Here is a 14696-nt window from a genome sequence, read left to right on the forward strand (position 1 = left end):
TTTTTGCTGCTAACACTGAGATGTTGACGCATGCATCTCTAATCTATATTTGTCTGATTATTACTAGTCATACTTGGTTGCACTCAGATCCTTGGCACCTGTGTATGGCTATATCAGGTAGATTTCAATGGTAATGTTTATCACCTCTACTAATTAACATGAAGTAAATTTTTATGCTTCTTCAAATGTCTTTTTTAAAATTTGTTGATTTTTGTGTGTGTATATCATACAGACCATCCCAAACAATCTTACTCATCTATATACCCACTTCGCAAATGGCACCCTCCAAAAGGTCATCAGGTAGATTTCAATGGTAATGTTTATCACCTCTACTAATTAACATGAAGTAAATTTTTATGCTTCTTCAAATGTCTTTTTTAAAATTTGTTGATTTTTGTGTGTGTATATCATACAGACCATCCCAAACAATCTTACTCATCTATATACCCACTTCGCAAATGGCACCCTCCCATAGTGACTCCCCCCAATTTAAATCATTTCATGGGAACTTACCCTGCTTTATGGGCTACTTTTTAAAAATAATTTATTGAGAATTTCGTGCATGCAAATAAGGTGTTTTGATCAAATCCACACCCACTCCCTCCCCTTCAACTCCTCCCCCCGTCACTTTTTTCTGGTAACTTAATGTACTTTTTTTTAAATGGAGCTTTCTACTACTCTAACATTCCTCCCTCAGAAGAGGTAACCCTAAAATCTTTTAAGGATTAGATAAGAGCTCCCAATTAAAATCTTTTCAGGATTAGATAAAAAGCTCCGAAATGCTTTAGACATTTCGGGGCTTTGGAATGGACTATGTTGCTAAGAGGCCCAAGGACATTGTGAATTTTAGCTAAGAAACTGGCTAGTTTTCTTTGGGATCTTTTTACCCTAAATGCCTAGCTAATTCCTACCCCCTATTCTTATCACACCATCCTCTGAAGAGATTACCCAAATTGCGGATAGGGATTTGGAACAGAGACCACTCTGGCTTCTTCCAGGCTGAACTGGGACACAGGGTGAGGCAATTGGGGTACCCCTTCAGTGGTTCTATCTAAGACTCCCAAATTGCATAACTCTTATCCGTAGGAGGAAAAGAAAGTCCTTGACTGGTGAATAGGAGATGTGAAGGAGAAATAAGGGCAAGAATAATTAGCATTACAAATTCTAGAGAGGAAACTAGAAAAAAGAACAGGGCAGATTTCAAATGTTCATATGAGAGTCCATTAGAATTCTTGACAAGGACTTCCAAAAGCATCCCTTTGTTGAGTTCCTCCTCATTTTTCTTTTGTCTGCCAAGACTGGACTCCAGAGTGATGGATTCAGGATTTGCTTTCAGGCATTTTGATTTGTTGCTGTTGGAGTGGTTAGAATCAGTGTCAGTTCCCTCTCAAAGGCTTCTAGATAGGGGGAGAAAACAAATTTATCCATCATTTTAGAGCAATAGCAGGTTGTCTCCCTTAGCTACAGGTGGGCACGACAGTATTGCAGACCAAGATGTGAAGTCTTACATCTGAGCAGCACTTTCTGATTAGTAACAAAATCATCAACCAGAAATAATTGTCTAAATAGATTTTTATATGGACTTAAGTCTAATGTCTGGGAAGTGTAATCCCTTGAACTCTTAAAGAAATATACTGATGACTTTACTCTTTGGTTATACTTTCCTTTTGGGTGTTTAAGACCATACAGATGGCCCAAATAAATCAAGTTATTTTTACACTTAAGTCCATTTGAGGATCTGTTCCTTGGGGTCACATGGGCTTGGGAGGAGCCCCTGGCTCCTTTCTTTTACCAGTTCCATCTATGTGAAGATAAGTCAAAGGTCCTGCTGGACCGTTTCTGGCTTCACTGTTGGAAGCATGGAGGAGATGTTTCCTCTGAGTTGACCCTCCACTTTCTAAGACTGGACACTGCTTCAAGTCCATCTGGTGGGGTCTCCATGGCCTCCCTGAACAAGAGGACAGGTGACTCACCACAGTTACAGGACATTTTGAGAGATGTTCCATAGCCCCCTGGAACTTAGTCAACCTTGGAGGGCAAGGGGAAAAATCTGTCCTTTAAGTCCCTCTGAGCACATTAGCATAGGCCTCAAAGTATGGCTGTTAAACATACAAGAAAGTTAGTTCCACCAGTCTGGTACTTTTAATTACCATGTGCTATGTAGATAAAGCTTGGGCAAAAACTGAACATTCTCAGATAAACCTTGATGAGACATATATTTTGTTCCTTAAACTAGTTGACTACACTTTGACCTTAGAAATTTTAAGATTATGTGTATATTATTTTTGTCTTGTATTTATATATATAACAAACTTACACAGACCTTCATCACTTGCTTAGGCTTTCTCATTTTTTTTTTTATTTTAGAAATAGCTCCATTTTAAAACTACTTGTTCTAACCCACTCTGCTATATTGGCATGCAGTTGGTATGTTATATTGCTCTTTCAGCCACCCATCTTGCCAAACACTTTTTAAAAAACATTTTATTTGTTATTTGTTATTTTATGTGTATGAGTGTACTGCCTGCATGTATGTCAGTGCACCTGTGTCATGCAATGCTGCGGAGGTCAGAAGAGGGCTTCGGATTCCCCTGGAACTGGAGTTAAGGACGGTTCGTAGCTGCCGTGTGGGTGCTGGGAATTGAACCCAGATCTTCTACAAGAGCAGTCAGTGCTTTCAACCGCTGAGCCATCTCTCCAGCCTCATTGCCAAAGAATTTTATTTCTGAAAATTTGGGATTATTGTGTGTGTGTGTGTGTGTGTGTGTGTGTGTGTGTTTTCTTCCCTCCAAAATATGGAACACTTCACGAATTTGCATGTTATCCTTGTGCAGAGGCCATCCTAATCTTCTCTGTGTCATTCCAATTTTAGCATATGTGCTGCCGAAGCGAGCACTATTTTGTGTTTTTTTAATCTCTAAAGCCATACCCACTCTGAACAGTGGCATTTTTCCTTCAGATCTATTTGGGTTGCCCTTGAATTATTTCTTCATATTTTGTAGGCCTTTTATTGCATGTTGTTTTTAGTTTATAGCTAGTATTTATTTTTGCAGTGTTTATCATCATTTTAAAATGTCCATTTCTAGTTATTCAAATTGCTGCTGTATGTAAATGCAGTTGATTTGTTGAGCTTGTATTCTGTGACCTTGTCAAATTCACTTCTTTAAACTGTAGAAGTTTGTTGAAATTCTTTGTTGACAAAAGATGTCTGTGAATGTGGGCAGTTTGACTTTCTCTTTCAGTCTAGGTGGATTACTTCTTTTTCTTTCGTTATTGAACTGACTACATCTTCACTTCTGGCACAGTGTTGAATAGGAATACAGAGAATGGACACCTCTGCCTTGTTATTCGCATTTCATTTGTTCTTTTATCATTGTGTACATTGTTAGTGGTAGGGATTTTTTTTAGCAGGTGTTCTTTATCAAGCTCAGAAAGTTCCCTTCTGTTCCTAGTTTAATGTGAGTTTTATTATGAGTCTGTGTTAATTTTGTCATGTATTTTCTGAGTTCTGCTTTGAGGGAAGGCCAGATGGTTAAAAAAAGAAAGTAATATACCACCAGTTCAGTGATGTTTTCATTTCTTGTCCTCTGCAGTCTACCTGGACTTTTCTTGTCATAGTCTGCAAATAGTTGTTCTGTATATTTTGTTGCTTTATTGACATGATTCTGTAGGAGGAATTGGATGAAGTACAGTTTCTAATATTCAGCCATGCTGCTGCTATATGTAGCTTTGTTTGTAATGTACTTATGGGTTATTTCCAGTTATTGAGTTCCAGTTATAAGTAAACCTATTATGACAAATGCTGTCATCCTGGACGTGATGTAATAGCACATACAGTTTTAAATTGGTAGGTAATGCTAAAAATTTTTAAAGGCCTAGTTTATACTCTCAACGACTGTTTTCCTTATATCTTTACCAACATTGAATATTTTCAAACTTTAAAATTTTCGGGTTTCATAAAAAATTATAGTGTACATTATTTTAAATTGTCTCGATTACTCGTGAAAGTTGAACTTTTGCTTTTTCTTGGCAGCTTTATTCTGTATTTTGCCTTTAACTGTTTTTTTTGAAGACAGGGTCTCGCTATGTAACTTTGGCTGATCTGGAACTCTCTATTCAGACAGATAAATCAGGCTGGCCTTGAACTCACAGAGAGCTACTTGTTTCTGCCTCCTAAGTGCTGGGATTAAAGGTATATGCCACCACACCTATCCTATCTTTAGGGGTTTTTTTTCTTACTGATTTCTATAAGAACTTTACTTTTTATGAGTGCTAATGTTTTACTTATAATATATACATATTTTCTCCAGTTTATTTGGGTTATTTGGTGGTGCTATTAAGTAAATAAAAAAAAGTATAAAAGGAGAGCAAGTTCAGAAGGAGACTCTAGATAGAAAGATGAGGTGTTTCAGTTTTAGATATGACATCAAAATTTTGACAGAAAAAAACAGTGTTATTGATGGAATATTGGTTGATGGGCTACAATGATTCTCCTTTTTACTTGGGTAACCCCAATATGTCAGAAACGACATAGTTTAATCAATTTTATCCTGTTCACAATTTCTTGATAAAAATGTTTACAGTGAACTTACTACTTTAACTTTCATTTTACCATTTTTTATTTAATCTAAGTTAAAAGTTCATAAAGAAAAAAGGTAAGCATGTAAAATTCAAAGGTTGCTAGCATTGACGATAGTCATTTATTTCCAGTGCCAAGCATAGAACCTTACATATACTATGAATATTTTGCCTAAATGTCATCAAAGAACCAAATAGCAGATGTCTCCAAAAATGGAAAGTCAGAAGGGTTTTGATTACCTCTTTCATAATTTGTCAGGCCAAAAAGAAATAGCAAAGCCTGTTTCTTATTCTTTTTATTATTATTGGAATTGTAGTTGGCTAACCATACTGGATACATCAAAGTTGACTGGCAACGAGTAGAGAAGGACATGAAAAAAGCCAAAGAGCAGTTGAAGATTCGTAAGAACAACCAGATACCAACTGAGGTTAAGAGCAAAGCTGAGGAGGTAAGACTCGCTTTGTTAAGATGTAGTATATAAAAAGTACAGGCAGTTTTCTGTGTACAAAGTAGGATAAACATACTAATATCTCTGTAGTGTAAAAGGCCTTAAGGTACCAGAAATCTTGGACTAGTGTGACAAAAGCCATATTGTATAGGTCAGCCTTAGTTGGAATAGCATCGCTACAGAAAGAAGTTTTTTTTTATCTTTTTGAGACAGGGTCTCCCTGTAGCCACAGCTGGCCTGGAACTCACTCACTATGTAGACCAGGCTGCCTTTGATCTCAGAGATCCACCAGCCTCTGCCTGCTGGGATTAAAGGCATGCCACTATGCCTGGCTAGAAAAAAAAATTCTTTATTTTTTATTTTATGTGTATGAGTGTTATGTGTGCATGTATGCAAGTACACCCATGTTATGCAGTGCCCAAGGAGGACAGGAGAGGGCGTCAGATCCTCTGGAAGTGGAGTTACAGGTGATTGTTAGCCACCATGTGGGTGCTGGTATTCAAACTCAGGTCTCCTACAAGAGCAGCCAGTGTTCTTAACCACCGAGCCATCTCTCCAGCCCCACCAGAAGACATTTTTGAGCTAAATTCTCACCTTGAACTCCTGCTTCAACTTCTTGAGTGCTAGGATTCCAAGCACTACATACACATTCAGTTCATGAAGGCACTTTTCCCCGAAAAGCTAAGTAATTAAAGTATTGGGTGACCTTTGTCAATGAATGAAAATATAAAGGTGATGCAGATGGTAGTTGTAGTTAAGTAGTTCTTATAGGAACAAGGGCAACACAGCGGGTGGGGTGTATTACCAATGTGATCATTTTGAGTTATAGTTTGTCTCCATGCCTGCTTGTGTCTGAAATATCTGCCTAAGTAATAGGAAAGCTTAAGTGAGGGATTGGCAGATTTTTCTGAAGACAGCCAAATACTTTTAAGTTTTGTGGGCTATTGTCTCTCTCACAAGAACTAAACTTCCCCACATAAAGTAAAATTAGCCATAGATGATATGTAAACAAGTGAATGTGGATGTATTGCAATAAAACTTGATTTATAAACAGAATAGATTTGGCCCACGTGTGGTAGCTTGCAAGGTTATGTTGGCTAGCATTCAATGGATTACTAATTTATTGCTTTTAGAGATATGTTACATATTAATATGCGCCATGGAGATAAGTATACTGAACTGAGGGGAAATAAAACAGGATCAGTGCCTTATATAGGGCTATAGTGACATAATTCTGGCATTAGCCCCGATGAGATTCATGGGATAAAGGGACTGATTGAGGACAAAAAACAGATGAAAGCATTGGGTACTTTCAAGCACTTTATTCCTTGTCCTGAAGATAGTTACATCCTAGTAGCAGTGACAAAAAAAAAGTCATATAATTAAATAGAAGAAGTTGTACATTAAACATAGCAAATAAAAGTTGCATTTATCTCTATTTCCTTCCGAAATATATCTGGATAATGGTAACAGAATTAAAAAGTTAAATCCACAAGGACCAAGAAAGCAGGAAAAGAACACTAGTAGACAAGATATATCAGCAACTTCTGGAGGTTGGAAAGCACATAGCTGTGTCATAAATAGCTCAGCAGAGTAGAACAATACTGAACAGACAACCAAGCATTGCCAGCTATGTGTCATCACAAGTCTTTGTTTATGGTACTTTTACATAGAGTGGGAACGTGGCAAAGGTGGGCATCTGTGGAGGAGTATAGAGCCCACAGTCCAATTTGGGAAATGGGATAAAGATGATAAAGTCAGTATTTAGTAATAAGGTGACTTCAGGAAGAACTTTTATTTTAGTGGTGGATTAGAAATATAAACTACAAGTTGATGAATGCATAGACGTAAGAAAATAAAAATAATAAGTGGGTGAAAAATATGGCTGGGGTGATGGCTTAGTTTGAAAACACTTGCTGTGGAAGCATGGGGACCTGAGTTCCATACCATAGAATTCACATTTACTTTGGCACACCTGACACTCTAATGAGATCTGATTTTTCCAGCCTCCACCTCAGTTGTCTTCTTCTATTTTCAAATAGAAGACACAAAGTTGGGAGTGGGAAGTGGGGGATGGTAGGGTGAGGGTAGAGATGGAGGAGGTCTGAAAATAATCAAAATTCTTTGTATGAAATTCTTGGATCAGTAAAATTTCTCTTAAACTTAAAAAAATTGAGGATAGTGTCATGTGCTTGTAATCCCAGCTCTGGGGAGGTGGAGACCTGTGTCAGCCTGGCCTGGCAGATTTGTGGGTCAGCCTGGCCTACTTGGCAAATTCCAGGCCGGTGAAAGAGAGATCTTGTCTGAAAAAGAAAATGGTGGATGGTGCGTAAAGAATGACACTTGAGGTTGACCTGTAGCTTCAGTACAAGTATATGTGTACCCACAGACGCATTACACACACACACACACACACACACACATAAAAAATGTAAATGAAAATTTTTTCTTCCCCCTTAGGTGGTGCTTTGTTTAGGCAAATGTGGAAATTCTGGAGAGTTAAGGGCAAGGATGGAAATGAGGCAAGGAGACATAGTATCTTAGTATCATTTCTGTTGCTGGAATTGCCTGACCAAAAGCAACTTAGGAGAGGAAAAGTTTATCAACTTATAGTTTCATATTTCAGTCTATCATTTCAGGGAAGATAAGGCAGGAACTTGGTGCAAAGAGGATGGACTGCAAGCAGTTGGGTTAGAAGTTGAACACACTATGCCTGAGTTCAAGACATAATTAGGTCAGGGTTGCAAAGATGGATTAGTGGGTAAAATGATTGCCATTCACGTGTGATGACTGGAGTTTTTGGATCCCCAGCACTCATGTAAATGCCAGGTGTGTGTGGTGGCCTGTCTGTAATCCCAGTGATCTGGCAAGAATCCCTAGGGCAATCTGGCTAACAAATGTAGCCCAAACACCAAGCTCTAGGTCCAGCAACAGACTTTACCTCCATATATAAGGTAGAGAGTGAGCTCAGAAGACCCTGGATCTTGGGCTTCTGCATGCATGTGTGCACATACATATAAACACATGCACAACCCCCCACATATACACACACATGTACACACATGTATAACAAACAAAAAACCAAAAAGAAATAATTAGTTCAGGATGTTGGATATATTATTTCACACTTGCTTTCTAAGGGAAATGGTCAGGAGATTGATAATACATAGATAAAGGAACCATACAGGGTGCCTGTGCATGTATGCACTGAGCCTTCGATGAATGGAAAGTTTTGTAGGAATGTAGAAGGGTACAGGTAGATGCTTTAGAATCTGAGGAAATAAGACCTCACTTACAGTCAATAGCAATGATTCATGGTATTAACATCCCTAGCAAAATAATCCATTCTGCCAAATCTTTTTTCTCAGGTTGTGTCGTTTGTAAAGAAGAACGTTCTAGTGACTGGAGGATTCTTTGGAGGCTTTCTCCTTGGCATGGCATCCTAAGACTACAACTTTACTTCTGTTGTTGTTTTTTATTTGCCAGCAGCTTCTACACTCCAATGTAGGACAATCGAGACTCCTCTTCCTCTTCTCCTGTGCCTTCCTCCCTGTTGTGACAAATCTGAATAGCTTCCATAGGCATCCACTGGTACAAGTTAATACAGGCCCTCCCATGAGCTTGATGTGATGGAAGAAACAATAGGTGTTAGCTCTCCTGGTACACTCCTCACCTGATGAATGTATAGCTCAGCAAGAATGTTCCTTTCCCCCTATTTAAAATACTGTTCCAAACTTGATTTGGAAAAGCAGCACGTAATTACCTTATTATGTGCTACATGGAAAGGAACTGAATACATTTGCCTTTAAGCATGAAAGATTTTGGTATCTTGGTGTGTGTTTTCTTTTTCAGTTGGTTTTAAGTTATAGAAAGAGATGTACGTCTACATTCTGACCAAATGTCAGCATAAGTACTATAACTAAAAATATTGACTATGAAATGTGCTAAGGGTATATGGAAACCAACTGCTAGAAATATACTGCTAGATAGTCAGATGAGTCATTTAGGGGCATTAAGATACAGTCCAGAAATGTTTTCCACTGTACCAAATACTACAGCTCATGTTTGTTTTCAAGTGATTTATGTGAGAGAAGGAAGAAACTGTTGGATATTTCTTTCATATAAAAGGTTTATGCTTTGAAACATGACGTATCCTTCACATTGCTAAAATATTGGGGGCAGCAATATTCCTCTGTGGTAATTCTGTTTTTTTAAATCCTTTTAGTATAAAAGACAACATTAAAGCCAGAATTTTAAGGAGGTATTCCAGGCATTCAAAATGACAAAGGCAATGATAGAATGTGTGTAATAAATTATTTCCATCAAATGCAATACGCTGTTTCATGATGATCCCTAATCCTCAGAATTATTCTTTAAAACAAAAGATTACACATGCTTCACATTCTGCTGTAATGACCCATTACCATGCTCTCAGCTCCGACTAGAAAACCATCTTCCAGAGGACAAGGCTTCTGTCATCTTCATTGTACCCATGGAGCCTAGCACTTAATAGATTTTGAGCATTTATTGAGTATATTTATTCATGACTTTGTATAAAAAAGAACTTCCTGTTGAAGGTTAGGTTTACCCAAAGTGAATTCTTTTGTTTTTACTTATTCGTTTTTTGCAAAGAAGAGTAAAATGAAATTAGCCTTTTAACACTGATATTTGTGAAGTCTTTCTTATTTAAAATCTAAATTCTCAATTTTAACAGACTCACAAATAGTTCCAAAATTAGTTATGTATATGTTGTACACAAAAATATAAAAAGATACTAGTGTAAGCAAGTTCAACTTGAGTGACTAAAAAGGTTTAATTTACACAAATTGTGAACAAAGTTTATTCTTTTTTTTTTTTTTGTCTTTTTGAAGCAGGGTCTCCCCGTCGCCCCAGCTGTCCTGGAACTCACTATGTAGACCAGGCTGGCCTTGAACTCACAGAGATCTGCCTGCCTCTGCCTCCCGAGTGCTGGGACTACAGGCGTGCGCCACCACGCCCGGCTCAAAGTTTATTCTTTTAAAAATTTGTTTTATGTGTATGTGGTGGGGACTGAATATGTGTATATGTACCACATAACATGCATTTGATTGCAGAGGCCAGGAAAGGGTGTTGGATCCCCTGAAAGTGGAGTTACGGGTGGTTGTGAGCCCCGATGTGGGTACTGGTAACCGAAATCAGGTCCTTTGCAAGAGCAGACAGTGCCTATAACCTCTGAGCCATTTCTCCAAACTACAAAGTTTTTTTCTTTAATTGTAGAGTTAAGGGGTTTTTCAATAATTTGAAGTGAATTTTTAAACTCAGATGATCCCATGTCCAATAGTGTGTTTTAAAGGTAATACATTAGCCAGGTGTGGTGGCGTACACCTTTAATCCCAGCACTTGAGAGGCAAAGGCAGGCAATCTGTGAGATCGAGGCCAGCCTGGTCTACATAGCGAGTTCCAAGCCATCTGGGGCTACAGGGAGATCCTGTCTCAAAAAGACCACCTGCAAAAAGGTCATAATTTAAAGATAACTGTATTTTGGCATACCTTGAGAATGAGATGTTGAATTCAAAAATTGAAACTACCAGTGGATGCATAATACTTTATAGAATTCTCCTGTTTGCATTTCTTCATTGCATTTTGATCCTATTCAGGCCAACATAAGGTATTTTACGTGTAATACTTATCAATCATCACTATATCATGGTATAAGCTTCTTGGTACAAATTTTTCTGTAAGAACTTAAAAATTATTTTTTACTTTTTATTGTGGAAACATATAAAAGTAGAATGTATACAGTATAATGATTCCTCCAAGTATTCACTGCTCACCTACAGCAAGCATGAAATTATGTTTTATTATTGTTAAATACCAGTCATTTTGTTGTTTCTAATATGCATTTATTGCTAAAAGGTAAGCACCCTAAAAGTCATAAATACCTTATTATATGAAATTAATAATTTTAAAATATTAAATATATGTTCAGTATTATAGAGCCTTCTTTTATGTGTGTAGAATATTTGTTGGTGACTTGGAGTCATCATCTGTTTTATACTTCTCCTGCAGCCATGATCACCATAAATGGCTGTAGCCACATCACTCTACTACCCATGGCTTGCCTTCATCAATGGTATGGTGACAGCAAAGCCCTTTTGGGTATGTGGTGGAGGGTTGCCACCCAGTATCTTTCTGGCGGTGGTGGGGCAGATGGCTTCTGGGTCCATCTATTTCTCTGTGATTATTGATGAGTACAACAAAGATTAACAGGTTGAAGTTCCTTGAAAAGATTCTAATAGGTAATAATAATAGTCTATCCTCAGACTGTATCCTAGTTGTCTATCCTGAAGTTTATTCCCAGCTGGCTGCTTCTAGGACCTTGAGGAACAAGTTGAAGACAATACTACAGGTTTGGTCTCTCCCACTACTGAGAATGTGATAAGTTCAGCTCAGAGTGGGCTCCACCTGGTCACTTGGGTTTGTGCAGAGTTGGTGTAACGCTGATTAAGTTGCACTGTGCACACCTTGGATTCGAGTTAAGCTAGGTGGTCACTGAAGTGGCCTCAGGTATTTGAGAGAACCTTTATAGAGACCTCATTGTGTTAGCAGCTTTGCTTCATCTGAAATAGGAGATTGCTGGGAATGTAGCTCAGTGGTAGAACACTCTGCCGGCCTAACTTGAAATAGGACATGGAGTTTCCTGAAAGATAAAACAAAACCAAAAAACAACTGCCTTTCCATTGAAAAACCTAAATTATATCAGGCCAGGCAGTTACACCATTGAATGCATTTATTTTCATTTCATTAGTGAGACCTGTTTGGCAGGGTCTCAAATACCCAGAGTCCAGTAACATGCTGGTACTGAGAAGTTTGGTGTTTGAAAATGTGTCGGTCCTTTGGTGCCCCCCCCTGACTGAAATCGGGTAGCACCGCTCCTGAGGTGCATTTTATCCCGTTCTAGGGATGGGCACTCCAGCTCCTCCCTGCATCCTTAACACTGTGGACAACCTTTGATGCAATGAGCTTCCCACAAAGGAAAGGGTAGGTAGGGGCCTTGAAACCTGCTAAAGCAGAGTTGTGAAGTTTACTGATGTTCTCCATCAGGTAGGGGGGTAAAGAAAGGTCAGAAGCACTTTCCTTTTTGGCCTGCCTGCTTGGGTTCAAGGTACAGACTCCAACATTTTCACTCCAGCCAAAATTCTATAACCTCATTACTGACCAGAAATCCAGGGGCTACACTCATGTATCCTTGCCAGAACAGCCACACCTGTTGTTATGTCATTGTTCTGATAACTTCCTAAGAAGACTCACCCAAATGACCCTTTGTCTGCCCTGACCTCTCACTACCCAGCCTCTAGACATTGGTTAACAGTTTGGAGTTTTCCACACCTGGCCCACCACTTAGGCCAGAGCCCATGCTGCTGGATCTGGGCAGACGAGAATTCAAGTTGGAGGACCTAATGGATTCTGCAAGTAATGGGCTCCTAATTCTAACTACTGTGCTTTTAGGATCTTCTGTAGTTAATTATTAAGAATGTCCTCTTCATTTTTGTTTGACATTTAGTAGAAAGATGGATAAAACTTAAGGGTTAAGTTCTTATTTGAAACTTCTACTTTTGTAGTTTGGGCAAATGCCATAAATCTCTGCCTGAAAAAGTGGTATACAAACGGATTTGAAATTTTCGAGTATCATCAGTGTTTCATCTGAGAGGGACACTCTCACCCAGATAACCCTGCAGGAAAATAAAATGAGCCTGCTGTCTTCCCTATACTCTCCACCAAATGAGCAGCTTAATTTCTCTGTCATGAAAAGTAGCTTGATTTTTGGAAATCAGAGCCCAAACTTAAAATAGGTTCTCTGTTCAATTAATTATATTAGCATGAACTCTTGGAGAAAACTTTCAGTCCTGGTTTCCCAGGACCCATACAGTGTGGTTTAGATTGGTGATAATTTTATCCTTTTTGAAGGATTGAAAATTTGAAGTACAGTAAGCCAGCCTGCCCTCCCACCCTCCCTCCCCTTTCCTCTTCTTTCTTTCCTTTCCTTTTCCCTTTCCTTTTCTCCCTCCCTCCTTCTTTTCCCTTCCTTTCCCTCCTTTCTGCCTTCCTCCCTCCCTCTCCTCCCTGTGCCCAGTGCCACATTTTTGATGTATTTTAACTGTGTATCTTTTCCAATATTAAAATGTTAAGAAGTGACATGACACTAAGAACAGTAGTTCTCACCCTCGCTTTCACAAGAGAATCACCTTTGGAATGTTCAGTGCTTCTGTCTGGCTCTCATCCTACAGGTTTTAACTTCACTGGTCTGGGATGCTGTTGGGACAGTCTGAAGTTTCAAATGCCTCATATTTTTTTCAATGAAAAGTCGAGACAGAACCATTGCTGTATGGGGCTGGTAGCCGGTGCTAATAAAATTATAATTCTGTTGCTAACGAGTGACTACTTAACAGTATTTTAAAATCTTTTAAAATTAAATGCCATACAATTTGAGATGCCTTCCAGATACTAAACACAAGTGTAATATTACAGTTCACAAAGTTACAGTGCGAGGAAGAGAGCTGTACTACAGCAAAATGGCAAAGGGGGGATTTGTGCCATCACTGTATGCCAAAACCACTGAATGAAAGGTTGTAGGATGCCGGAATGCTCACTTGCTGAACAAATGTCACTCCACAATTGATCTACTAGTACAGTTGAAAAGTAACTTCCTAGCCAAGAGGTCACCAATCAAATGATTCAACTTAGCATCATTAATAGTTACTTGGAGGGTTCTGTATTTTCAACATGGGGATGATTCTACTTGTTACCAGTTAAGAGTTCTATCCTAAAGACTAAGTATCAGTGTTAATCTTGGTTCTTATTACACAGTGTTTTACAGGAAACACTGTGGAAAGGTCAAGCCTCCTCTGATAGCTATTGAATTTTTTAGCTAAAGAGAGTAAGATTTAAATCACTGCCTTCCAACAGATCTGTTGGCTTAAACTAAGACAAGATAGCTGAAAGGAAGAAACAATTTGGAGTTTTCAAAAGTAAAACTAATATGCCTTAGGAGAAACTTGAGTAATTAATAATAATTTTGTAAGAAAAAAGAAAAAGCATCTATTTGATTTTATGATCTATATGTAGATCCCAGAAATCACTAGCAAATGTTAATTTTAAGTGTAATTTCATTCATAGATGAATTAAACATTATAATTGTAACATGATTTATTAAATGGTTTTACTTTAATGAGAGTTCATTTAAATCATTTCATGGGAACTTAAGCTCCTTTATGGACTGACTGTTTCTTTTTTTAATAACCACATGATTCGAAGAAGCATTTCATTACAGCTTTAACATATTCAAATGTTAATTTTAAGTGTAATTTCATTCATAGATGAATTAAACATTATAATTGTAACATGATTTATTAAATGGTTTTACTTTAATGAGAGTTCATTTAAATCATTTCATGGGAACTTAAGCTCCTTTATGGACTGACTGTTTCTTTTTTTAATAACCACATGATTCGAAGAAGCATTTCATTACAGCTTTAACATATTCCATATTCAATGTTTTTAACCTTTAAAGAAGATCTCCATTTCATTTTAAAAATGCTGTTTCCTACATTTTTAATGCTACTAACACTTAGATGTTTGGACATGTGTCTTTATGTGTACCTGATGATTCCTAGTCAAAGTCGGTTATGA

At 38.0% G+C, this 14696-nt stretch overlaps 1 protein-coding gene and 1 non-coding gene across 2 annotated transcripts in view; one reads left to right on the forward strand and one right to left on the reverse strand.

Moving 5' to 3' along the window:
- The window catches only part of Fundc2 (FUN14 domain containing 2), a 28932-nt gene extending 19158 nt beyond the window's left edge, over positions 1-9774 (forward strand). The window contains 2 exon segments of the mRNA XM_008842040.3: positions 4896-5027; positions 8396-9774. Coding sequence (XP_008840262.1) covers positions 4896-5027; positions 8396-8473 — 210 coding nt within the window. The 3' untranslated portion in view covers positions 8474-9774.
- Positions 2790-2896, reverse strand: LOC115071874. The gene has a single exon (XR_003850936.1). It is a non-coding gene; the product is annotated as a U6 spliceosomal RNA (small nuclear RNA).
- Positions 9775-14696: the final 4922 nt, after the last annotated feature.

The sequence above is a fragment of the Nannospalax galili genome, unplaced genomic scaffold (assembly GCF_000622305.1).
Source record: "Nannospalax galili isolate Female #2095 unplaced genomic scaffold, S.galili_v1.0 scaffold880, whole genome shotgun sequence".
In the NCBI taxonomy this organism is placed as follows: domain Eukaryota; kingdom Metazoa; phylum Chordata; class Mammalia; order Rodentia; family Spalacidae; genus Nannospalax; species Nannospalax galili.